Source organism: Colobus angolensis, unplaced genomic scaffold (assembly GCF_000951035.1).
Source record: "Colobus angolensis palliatus isolate OR3802 unplaced genomic scaffold, Cang.pa_1.0 Scaffold85, whole genome shotgun sequence".
NCBI classification, from domain to species: Eukaryota; Metazoa; Chordata; class Mammalia; order Primates; family Cercopithecidae; genus Colobus; species Colobus angolensis.
In genome coordinates, this window is record NW_012122376.1 from 1,398,707 (window position 1) to 1,411,449 (window position 12,743).

The 12,743-nt window shown below is 44.6% G+C and overlaps 1 protein-coding gene across 2 annotated transcripts in view; it reads right to left on the reverse strand.

The window, feature by feature from the left end:
* Positions 1-12,743, reverse strand: part of DOCK1 (dedicator of cytokinesis 1) — a 489,568-nt gene that overhangs the window by 83,427 nt on the left and 393,398 nt on the right. For both annotated transcript variants that reach the window (XM_011930180.1, XM_011930179.1), the window contains exon 32: positions 10,062-10,210. In XM_011930180.1, coding sequence (XP_011785570.1) covers positions 10,062-10,210 — 149 coding nt within the window. The remainder of the gene's footprint in view (positions 1-10,061; positions 10,211-12,743) is intronic.

Below are 12,743 nucleotides of genomic sequence, written 5' to 3' on the forward strand. Positions count from 1 at the left end.
TATTGGCACCTATTTGAAAGATCATGGAGAGAAGGATCCCAGTAGTGGCTAATCCAAAAGCCAATTATATGTGGTTTGGAATGCATAATTTTTGTTTTGGGTGAGATTTATTATTCTTACTAATGCATCTATAATTTTATACATCTGTAATGTATAAAATCAGCCTGCACTTGCCAGCCAGCCAGCCAGGACCATGCTTTACATAATAGAAGAGCTCTAGCGTTCTGTGGGAGTGCAGCAGGAGGCTGGGCCAGGGTGGAAAGGTTTGCACAGATCACTCACCGCCTTGATGGAGGGCTCCGAGGTCATCAAGAGCTGGGTGAAATCTGAAATCTATGGACATGGTCTGCTAAGTACATTAGCAGAAGGGCTTATTTGACCCTTTACAAATAGACCTTAGCACAATGCTGCTCTTTGCCCAGAGTGCTCTAGTTTTTCCTGTATTTAAAGAAAAAATGCTCAGAAGATACTGCAGGCAGGGGCATGGTGTTGGACCACCTCCTGGTTTCAGAGGGCACCAAGGAATCAGACTCTCTCTGCCTTCTCTCCCCGGAATGGGGCCAATCTGATGAAACTGCACAACCACACCTTACCCCCTGAGGATGTGCAGGAGGAGGTGGGTGGGAGAAAGCTGCTGGACTGCAAATGGGTGGAAAACATGGTTAAGAAGATGAAACCCACAAGGTTCAGCAGAGAGAAGGGTGGCACCTCACAACCCTTGGGGCTCCAGGCGCCCATGCTGACATCCTTGAAGTGACTGGTTCCTCTCGATCCATCACTTGAGTTCCTGTGCTCAGACACATTCATATCTTTATATATAGAGCATTCCTCTTGCCTAACTGCTCTGGAAACTTAATTACACACTTAATTCATCAGTGGCACTTCATCCCACATTCAAAAACCTCCACATCCTCCTATGTCCATCAAGCAGGGGGCTTGCTGACCTTGGAGCTCTCATCAAACACTCATGAGCCTGGAGGACCAGAGCCACTCACGTGGAGCTGCCTGGCTGGGGAGCTGTCCATCGCAGGCCACGACACCTTGCTGATGCCTGCGACAGGTGCAGCGGCTCCTTACATCTACATGACACAGATCAAAGAGTGACTTTAGGGCTGCATGCAATTCCAGTGGACTCTGGGAACATGGCCTCAAAATTAGTCCTGTTTAATTTGGTTAAAGGGGAGTATGGAAGTTTGAGAATCTCTTTGCTAGAGGGCTTTTAGGAATGGAATTCAATATAGTCACTGCTCCTGGAGTCAAGGATATTGATTTCCATGGCCTCTCAGACCATCTTTGGGTCTGGATTCAATGAAACAGAAGCCTCTTGTGCCATATTTCCTCTTTAGGCAAGAATTATTTTGACATTGAAAGCAAAAATAAACAAACCAACAAATAAAATCCCAATGAATTAAAGAATAAACCAGATAGAATTGCTACCAAACTCATTCACATTCATATTACAGTGGAAAATACATTGGCCTTTCCACCAAGTGGCAGAAGCCGACGACATTCACCCGGCTATTCAATTACCGGCTTCTGGTTACCGGCATGGGCAGCATGAAGAGATTATTCAAACAGGAGCTTGGCAACACCGATGACACAAAGATTACTCATGTTCTAATACTGTTACGACTAAATGGGAATTTCTGGAAGTTGTGGAGCATTTTACTGAGCCTCACAAGGATGACAGAAAATAGCTCCATGATTGAAAATATTATTTTTGCTGGGCAGCTTTTTCCATTCCATTTTTATTAATGGTCTATGGCCCATATGGTCATTTGCTGCAATTCTCAGCTGTTAGTTCTGTATTTTCCAAAGGCATAACAAATGGAATTCTTTAAAAAGATGCCAGGAGGGAATTTAAAAGTATGCTTTTTATTATGAAGCAAAATCCAGTATGAGGGTGAGACTTGGAGTGTGGTCCATGGGAGGGCAGGGTTCTTGGTGAGGTAGGGAGAGTCAGCTTAAGGCCAGGGGAGGGCTCATCTCCTGTGACCAAGGGCAGGCTCGTCCAGGTGGATGGTATAAGGGACATGAAGACCCCAATGCCTCTCCATATCTCCCCTGCCAGCTTCTCAGTTCCAAAATCTTACCAAGTAGGATCTCTCCTTTCAAACAAGTGGAGATTCCTAGAGTCCTGAGTTTAGGGGTAAGCATGCTACTCTCTGGACTGGGGTGGGGACAGGGTGAGGGGGTGGGATGACCACGGCTGTGGTGGTATCTTGAGGTGTTGGCCAGCTGTAAGGAAAGGGGGCAGAGAATGTGCCCTTAGGCACCAGGACAGGAAGAAGCAGCAGTGGGGGGATGAGTCAGGAGAATGGCTGGGGCATCCGGATCATAAAAGATTCACAGAAAGTGCTGGAAGAGCCAGGCTGACCACAGGCAGCTGGAGCACTCAGAGACAAAAGAGGCAGAAGAGATGAGAAATGGGTTTTTGCTGAGGAGCTGCAGTGAGTGCCTGAGGTCAGCTTGACAGAGCTGGCTCTGGGGAGGTGGTGATGAAGCTCTGCCAAGGCCTCCAGACGGAAGGTCTCTGATGCTAATGGAACTTCCCCTGTGAAGGGCCATGTTCTGGCAGGAGCTTGGCCAGACAGACGCCTGGGAGGCCCCAGATGTCCACAGTGGCCTTGAGTATGGACAGGGCAGGGAAGTGGCACAAGAGTGCCCAGTGATGCAGGGGGTGGCTGATGACAGCAGCCACAGGGCTGGGGGCCACCTCAGGGGCATGGCTACAGTAGGCATCCACTGGGGCTTCCCACATGTCTCCCCACCTCCCTCGGCCTGCAGTATCCACACTACAAGCACTAGGAGGAAAAGAAATCCCTCCACAGGCAGCAGCCTCCTGGCCGTACACAAACAGGGCTGGGATGGGAGAGAGGTGTGAGACTGCTAGAGCGTCACGCAGCGTCCAGTCGCTGGGAGCGCCTTCCTGTCAAAGGACTGGAGCTCTATGGCTGTGGACCCAGGCTACAGTGAAACATACGACTTTGAAGGTAGGAGGGATTTCTAAGAAGAATTCACGGCCACTGTGCACATCTGGGGGCCTCCCATCTCACAGGCTTCTTTCTGGCCCAGCCCCTGCAGAGCACGGCCCTTCACTGGGGGCTTCCACGAGCATCAGGGACCTTCAGTCTGAAGCCTTTCGTGGAGCTTCATCGCTACCTCCCCAGAGCGAGTGCTGTCAAGCTGACCTAAGGCACTCACTGCAGCCCTGGACACAGTGTCCCAGGCCACAAGGAGGACATGGCCCATGAAAGGATAACTCCATGCCACCCCATCCTGCCGCCAAGAGAGCCCACTCAACACACGGACCCTGGAGAAGCAGGTTAAGGGCAAGGCTGAGCCTATTCCGAAGGAAAATTTGTGCTCTTCCTTGCACAAGTGGAGACAGGAAATCAGTAGGCTCCTGAGGAGGTGTAAGGGAAAGAACGTTCTGATGAGATGCCCTCCGCTGCGGCTGAAGAGCGCGAGAGCAGAAACTCTGGGCAATGTTAGAAAAGCCAATTTGTAACACATGCTTTTAAAATGCCAGTAATGATTTGGTGCAGTTAAATCTTGAGTAGAATAGCAGGTTTTTCTTCTGAATCCAGCAGGTCTCCTCTCTACTCCAATTGTAAGAGTAAAATACAACCTGGACATACATATTATTTCATATTTCACAAGCAGTAGCACATTAACAGCTCCACTCCAAAAGACATAGCAACCTTTAAAACGTAAGCTCTCTATGGGCTCAAAACACTAAAGTGTTGTAAAAACAAACTGCCTAATGTCTTCCCCCCACTCCAGTAGGGTTTGCACATCTGCTATGAAAGTGGAGGCAACTGAAGCCCTTGCTGAGGTGACTAATAAGGTGAGTAACTGGGCTTGTGGCAGAGGAGTTAGACAGCAGCTCATGGATGGAGCTCCCAGAAGCTCATGGATGGAGAAGCAGGTGGGGCCAGCCCTGCACCAGTGTGCCACACACATGCCCACTCTACACATTCGCCCACATCACCAACAAAGAATAGGGGCCATCCCTTGTGCTTCAGAAGACCAGCTGAGAGGGACGAGTGGAACTGGGGGCAGAAACGACTTAGAAAACGTAGATAGAGCAAGTCAAGAGACAAACACTGTGGCCCAGGAATAATCCTGGATTAGTGCAATGGTGACTGTGCAGAGGATGGAGGCTGCAGACTAGGCAGAGGGAGGACTGATGAAGCTTCACAACCGACTGCCACGGAGGCCAGGGGAGCAAGCAAAGGCCAGGCCAGCGTGACCCACAGCCGGAAAACCCAGTGACAAGGAGACTGGCAGAAAAGGGGACGATGCTGCAGGCTTGGGGCATTCCAGCTGGGAAGCTGAGGTGAGCACATCAAACAGAAGAAAACTGATCTTTTCCCAACCATAGAAGCAGATTCACATCCAAGAGAGATTTTTTTTTAAAACAAGGGTTACTTTTTCTGCGTTCATTTTAAAGATCTTTAATGTACGCTATCCCTTGTCTGCAGAGGTTCAAGCAGATGACAACACAGATAAACAGGTGACTCTGAAGCAACAGTTCAGGCAGCTGACCACGCTCGGTGGGTCCTTCTTGTGGGTGAATCTGTGTCTTCACGTTTATGCTTGGATTTACATACATCCAAGCACGGCATGTTTCATGCTTGTGAAATAGTCTGGTGTTTATGAGATGGAACTAAACATACCACCTACTTCATGGTATTACTCAAAACCAGTTTGGTTTTCTGGAAAGATGTTTCCCGACGCTGGGTGGAGTTTGAAGCCCAATGGGAAGACAGTGTTTAAAATGGTGGCACAAATTCTGTGGCTCTCCTTAACTTCAGACCATTTCCTAGCAAACCTGGGGCCCCTGCAAATTGGAGAAAATGAACCACCTCCTCAGAAGATTATTGTAAGATTTTTTAAATCTGCCACAAGGCAGCCATGAGACAAAAGAATGTGAGGGAAAAGGGGGACAATTCAGAAACCAAACTCCTGTTCATCTTTATTCTAACTGCCCTTAACCTTATTTTGACCCAAAGACTGCTTAAAAAGTGACAAATGGAACGATGTTTTAAATACTTTTGATCTTAGTTTTCTGTGCTAGTGACATTTACCTATATAAATACACTTTCCCCCTTAGCCTGATTCTTTAGTAGCAATTTTTCACAAAGTCCTTCTTTGGGCTTGATTTATATAAAATTCAAAAAGTCAGATGAATTTTCTGCCTAGGAAAAAGCATTTAAATTATAATTTGTAGTTCCAACGAGTTGGCAGTGAAATGGGGGCCATGATATCGTGCCAGCAGCGACAGAGATGGGGCAAATCTTATGGTACTAACATCAAACCATTTGGCAATAATATCAAAAGTTACAAAAATATTTGAAATCAGTAATTACATTTATGAGAATGTATACTGGGAAAACTTTCAAAATAAATTCAAGCTATATGCATGCATGTGTTCGCTGCACAGTTATTCGCAGCAGTGAAAATCTGCAAACAACCTACATGCTCAGTTATATCAAGAAAGTGATAGTTAATTTTATACCATCAGTAATATCACTAGTATCATGGTTGCTATGTTGTAATTAAGGGAAAGCTCTTTGATATATTGTCAAACAGAAACAACATTAATAAAAAAAACTAAGTATAGTATTTACAATGTTGTATTAGTACAGTCTTTATACAAACACTTTGTATATACACAGACTGAGAGTGAGCCAGAGAAACAAAAACAGCTGTTCTTACGAAAATGAATTATCTTTAATATCATTAAAAATAAATACAGGGAGACCTTCTGCTATCTTGGAAAAAAAGAGAGAACGGAAGGAAAGAAGGAAGAAAGGGAGGGAGAAAGGAAGGAAGAAGGGAGGCAGGTACTAACACCACTCATCCCAGCACAACTGACATTACACTGGGGAAATTAAACTAAAGCCCTCCCTACTGTCCACAGTTAGAATAACGTGAAAATAACAGTCACCTTATAAAAAACTGCCTAGGGCTGGGCGCAGTGGCTTACTCCTGTAATCCCAGCACTTTGGAAGGCCAAGGTGGGTGGATCACGAGGTCAAGAGATTGAGACCATCCCGGCCAACACGGTGAAACCCCGTCTCTACTAAAATAACAAAAATTAGCCAGGCGTGGTGATGCACACCTGTAGTCCCAGCTAGTCAGAGGCTGAGGCAGGAGAATCGCTTGAACCGGGGAGGCGGAGGTTGCAGTGAGCTGAGATTGCGTCACTGCACTCCAGTCTGGACAACAGAGTGAGTCTCCGACTCAAAAAAATAAAAAACTGCCTAGTGGAGCAAAGTGTAAAAAACAAATAATGATATCCTAGCCAGGTGTTAGGCCCCTCTGCAATGGGTTTGGAAGCACAGCTGTGGGCGTGTGAAGGTTGAAGGAAACGGCTCCAGCAGTCAGACTCTGTTCATCTCCTGTGCGCTCCTCCCCAGCTTCGGGAGCAGCCCTGATGAAATGGCCACGCCCAGGTTCGTATGCAGCGTTGGGCCCCATGGGCCTGCAGACACTGGGGGCTCACCCTGCAGGCTGCTCCCTGCACTCCACAAACACCCAGACCAAGGGAGGGTGGAGCCCTGAAAGAACAGCAGCATCCACAGCTGCCTTTCACGGTGCCGGGCACCATGCAAGGGGGTGTACAGGTCTGATTTTATTTCATTCTCACTACATGCCTTTCTGGTAGATTCTCTTTCATGCCAAGGTTACAAGCTTGAATTGGAGACTTAAAAGATGCTGAGTGATTTGCTGAAGACCCAGATAATACCTGGCTAAGCCTGTGAATCTCAGTCTCCCTGCCTTCAGTATCTAAACTCAACTTCTACTCACAATGTGGAGACTGTTTTGGTTTCGTTTCTCTCTTTTCTGTTCTACGAAAGAGCAAAATCATTCTTCGTGGATGCTGCCTTCGTGTGATGTGATGAAGACGACCAATGAAAATCTATAAACTACTCAAAGCTCTCTTAAATGATAAACTGCAGAGGTGGGTAAGGATAATATACCCTTTCATATTAGATCCCACCAACATTAAACTATCTAGATTGATGAAGTTTTGATTTCCTTTCATTATAGGAATTTTTCTGCAAATTCCTCTAAAATCTATGTAAAATGCTTAGTATGTTGACTTGAATTGCTATAATAATTTTTAATTTGTATGTATTTATTTGGAGACAGGGTCTGGCTCTGTCACCTAGGCGGGAGTGCAGTGGCGTGATCACAGCTCACTGCAGTCTTGACTTCCCTGAGCAAGGCATGCACCACCATGCCTAGCTAATTTTTATATTTTTTGTAGAGACGGAGTCTTGCCATGTTTCCCAGGCTGGTCTCGAACTCCTGAGCTCAAGTGATCTGCCTGCCTTGGCCTCTCAAAGTGCTAGGATTATAGGCGTGAGCCACCACATCTGGTCCAGTATAATAATTTTTAAAAGGTATCTTTCAATCCAGAGGACTCCCTAGCACTTGGGCTTCTCCTAGGTCTCCTGCAAAGCATCATGGTCAAACCATTAGTACCCTAAGGAGAAAGTCATACCATGTGCATGTGTGGGGATGTGCATGTATACGTGTATGTGTGTGGGGATATACATGTGTATGTGTGTGGGGATATACGTGTGTGTGTGTGTGGGGATATACATGTGTATGTGTGTGTGGGGATGTGCATGTGTATGTGTATGTGTGTGGGGATATACGTGTGTGTGTGTGTGGATATACATGTGTATGTGTGTGTGTGGGGATGTGCATGTGTATGTGTGGGGGATATACATGTGTATGTGTGTGTGGATATACATGTGCATGTGTGTGTGAGGATGTGTGTGTGTGGATATACATTGTGTGGATGTACGTGTGTGTGTATATGTGTGTGTGTGGGGATATACATGTGTATGTGTGTGCGGGATGAGCATGTGTATTTGTATGCATGTGTGGATATACATGTGTATGTGTGTGTGGGTATGTACATGTGTATGTGTATATGTGTGTGGGGATATACATGTGTATGTGTGTGTGAGGATGTGCATGTGTATGTGTATGTATGTGTGGATATACATTGTGTATGTGTGGGGATGTACATGTGTATGTTTGTGTGGGGAATGTACATGTGTATGTGTACATGTGTGTGGATATACATGTGTGTGTGTGAAGATGTGTATGTGTGTGTGGATATACGTGTGTGTGTGTGTGTGTGTGTGAGGATGTACATGTGTGTGTGGGGATATACATGTGTATATGTGTGGGGGATGTGCATGTGTATGTGTGGGGGATGTGCATGTGTAAGTGTATGTGTGTGGATATACATGTGTATGTGTGTGGGAGGATGTGCATGTGTATGTGTATATGTGTGTGGAGATATACATGTGTATGTGTGTGTGAAGATATGCATGTGTATGTGTGTGTGGATATACGTGTGTGGGGGGATATACATGTGTATGTGTGTGTGGGGATACACATGTGTATGTGTGTGTGGGGGATATATGTGTGTGTGTGGATATACATGTGTATGTGTGTGGGGATGTGCATGTGTATGTGGGATATACATGTGTATGTGTGTGTGGATATACATGTGTCTGTGTGTGTGGGGATGTATATGTGTATGTGTACACGTGTATGTGTACATGTGTGTGGATATACGTGTGTGTGAGGATGTGTATGTGTGTGTGGATATACGTGTGTGTGTGGGGATGTACGTGTGTGTGTATATATATGTGTGTGTGGGAATATACATGTGTATGTGTGTGTGGGATGTGTATGCGTATTTGTATGCATGTGTGGATATACATGTGTATGTGTATGTGGGGATGTGCGTGTGTATGTGTATATGTGCGTGGGGATATACATGTGTATCTGTGTGAGGATGTGCATGTGCATGTGTATGTATGTGTGGACATACATTTGTGTGTGGTATGTACGTGTGTGTGTGTGGGGAATGTACATGTGTATGTGTACGTGTGTGGATATACATGTGTATGTGTGTGTGGATATACGTGTGTGTGTGTGAGGATGTACGTGTGTGTGTGTATATGCGTGTGTGGGGGGGATATACATGTGTATGTGTGTGTGAGGATGTGTATGTGTATGTGTGTGTGGGTATATGTGTGTGTGAGGATGTGCATGTGCATGTGTATGTGTGTGTGGATATACGTGTGTGTGTGGGATATACATGTGTATGTGTGTGGGGGATGTGCATGTGTGTGGATATACATGTGTATGTGTGTGTGAGGATGTGCATGTGTATGTGTATGTATGTGTGGATATACGTATGTGTGTGTGTGGATACACGTGTATGTGTGTGTGAGGATGTGCATGTGTATGTGTGTATATATGTGTGTGTGGGGGGATATACATGTGTATGTGTGTGTGGGGAATGTACGTGTGTGTGTGTGGATATACATGTGTGGGGGGGGATATACATGTGTATGTGTGTGTGGGGATGTGCCTGTGTATGTGTGGGTGTGGGTGCCAACCCAAGAATACATAAACACTATATACTTATTTTCTTGGGATCCATAAGGAGATTTTGTTACTTCCTGAGCGTAAGTTATGCAGCAGAGTTTGCCCCTCGTGCTGTTTGGCATAGTAGGTTTTGAGCACTTTATATACACTTTCTTAGAGGAATTTTCATCAGTTTCATTGCACAGGCAAAAGACTTTAAGTCTCTTAAGACACACACTTAAGAGAATAAAAGCAAAGACTTTAGCTTTCAAAATACCATAATTCTGCAATAAGCAGCCGGACTGAGAGAATGTAACACATGACCTTTGAGTAAACACTCTACAAGAGCACGTACCAAGAAGTGGGAGCAAGAGACTTTTATCCAGGGTTGAATGTGTAAGTAAATCCAGATTAAAAGAAGTAAGTAAGAGCTAAAAATTCAGAATAATCCTCCTGAAAGTTGAGTGTAAGGGATGATAAGCTTCTTCAATAAGGAAAATCACAGGCCTTTTCTGTCTCAAGCTGTAGGAAAATGTGTTTTCCATGTTGGCACCTTTAACTCTAAAATTGTCTACAAGTTTTTTTCAAGGTTTTCAGGTTTGTCTCCTTCATGTCCCCGGCCACTGGCTGCACATCTCTGTCCTTACCATTTGGAAGCTTCGGGTCGAATGGAATTCACACTGCATCATATCAAAGAAGATGGGGATGGTGGCCTTGCGCAGCTCCGTCTCGGGAATTAACGTCATTTCTAATATTGGGCCCACCATTTCTGGAATGAACTTTATCTTGTGTTGACCTTGGAATAAAGAAATACAGTATTCAGAAATAAAGAAAAATAGAATTCTAAAATGGGCTTAAATGGATAAAACAACACAACACAGATCACTGTGACTTTGAGCAGCAGGATGGTGAAAATATGCATCAAATTCTCTCTGCAGATGATGATTTTGAACTTTCCCAGCCATTAGTATAAGAAGTGGCCTGTATTCCACATTTTATAAGTGACGCTATTCAAAGAGCTGCGCAATATAAGCCTGTAATCATGACTTCTCTGTCAGAGAAGATAAACACTGTTTTACAAGTAGCCAATTCTGTCACAGGGATTCAGAACACACGCAGCTTGATTCCCAGTTCTGAGTAGAGCAGGGGCTGCGAGTGGGGAGTCTCAGCCTCTAACTCTGTGCACAGTGACAGGAACAGGAGCCGACAAATGAGAGAGAGCAGATAGTCTCCTGGGTCCTTTTTATCTCCCACATCTTATGAAGATGAGTTTACCATTTGACACCTCTGTAAATAATGCAGAGTGATTTCTGCAACATTCCAAATGACTCCAATCAAAGTAAATCAAGGCGCCGGCATCTGAGGCTGAAACCCTAAAAACAGCAGTGATTCGACCTTCTCGAGCTATTGTTTGATAGGAAAATGCTTATTTAAAGAACGACTTTATTATATCTCATCTCACCTAGCTTGTCCCAGATATGATTTTTAAAGAACTGAGCAAAATGTTTCTCAAAAGTTTTCAAGCGTGAATCATAATACGATCATATTAGCTAGCATTTACAATTTACATGACAAGCTCAGGAGAAAGCATCATCTCACTGAATTTTCACAGTAACCCTGTGAGATGGGCACCTTCTTAACCTATTAAACAGATGAGGAAAGTGGGCTGTTCCCAAAGCTGTTCCGTGAGCTGTTCAGAGAAAGGGAGGAGCAGGATTTGAACCTGGGTCTGAGATTATGAAGGCTTAGCTGTGACTCTCATCTTACAAATTCCTTCCCTGTTTGCTTGTCTCAGCATCTTTGCATGGCACTAGGACCCTACCCGCCTCTCTGAAAGAGAAACTGTTTGAGCTGTCCACTCCCTTATTTGTCCTCTGTAATTGCAAAATGAACAGAGAGGTCAGTGATCTGTCATTTTCTGTCATTTTATCCACCACTGCTGAGATATTACAATTCTAAAATAAACCCCCAGAAAGTAGAGACTGGCTTCTCACAAGCACTCAATTTACGTTTTTAATTTCAGTGGTTTTTGTTGGAAATCTTGGTATTGTACTTTCCCGGGCCTCTATCTCTGACTTAGGAAGATGCTAGCCTAGGATCACCATCGGGAAATCTGGTGACTGGGCCGAGCAGCCGGCGGTTGGGCCTGATGTGGCCAGCCCCTTCCTCCTGCTAGCTGTGGGTTGGCTGCCATTGTCCCCACCCCAGCTGGGGACCGCATTTCCTGTGGGTGCATGGCTGCTGTACCTCTGAGGATCAGGGTGAGCTCCTAAAGAGCTTGAAGTGAACCAGGCAAGTTCAGAGAGATGGCAGGGGGAGGAAACCACAGCAAGTGCCAAGCTTCTTTCACCGCCTGGACACTGCACCTCCGGAATGAAGCTCCTGGGAGACTCCTTTCTAAACAAGGGGCTGCGAACCTTAGTTAAGGCGACATAATGAAACTCAGAGGCAGGTCCTATCAAAAAGGTGGTCTTTTAAAAGCCGACCCTCTTGTCTTTCAGAAATCTTGATTTTGTTTTCATTTCACCCCACTACAACTAAACCATTTCATTTCCAAAATATAACAGAAGAATGCCCAAGAAATTAAATGTTTGAATAACATATTTGTGATATTTTGTTAACACCAACAATGCATCCCAAATTAATCAATCTTATTAATATTTTTACACAATCAGGAAACAAATTCTTTAGTTTTCTTTGCAATTCAGCAAATACACATTTCTGTAAAGAGAATCATTAAACAAATGTGGCTACTATAACTATACTTAAGAAAATATGTAATCCTCATAATTAGACTGAATGACTTCTTATTGGATGGACATACACACAAAATGTAATTAACATCTTATTTTTAACTTTTACGACATAATTAATAATTTGACTAAGACTATCATTGTGTGATTCTCATCACTTTCCCAAATGCTTAATGTTTCTGAAAGGCCTGTAACTGCTGCAAAGCATTCTCTTGAAAATGCTATTATATTCCATCTCTCAGGTGACACTTTCTGTGTATTATGCCTAAAAAATGTCAGAGCCAATGTTTCAGAAAACAGATGATGGTGACAGCAAGTTGTTCATCAACCACAATTTCAGTGTCATAAAGTTCTGTCTGTCACCAACAGGTTTTATTGTTCCAAGCTGGGAAAAACATAGAAAGCAGTAACAAGTGGTTGTAGAAGCAGGGATTGGAAAAAGAAGCAAACCAAAACGACAGTAGCTTAACCTCTGATTATTACCCTCCTTATTAGTACAGAAGACACACTGGCCTGGAGCTGGTACCGAGTTCTGTGCATAGTGACAACCCTGGGGACTGACTCTTCGCAAACCAA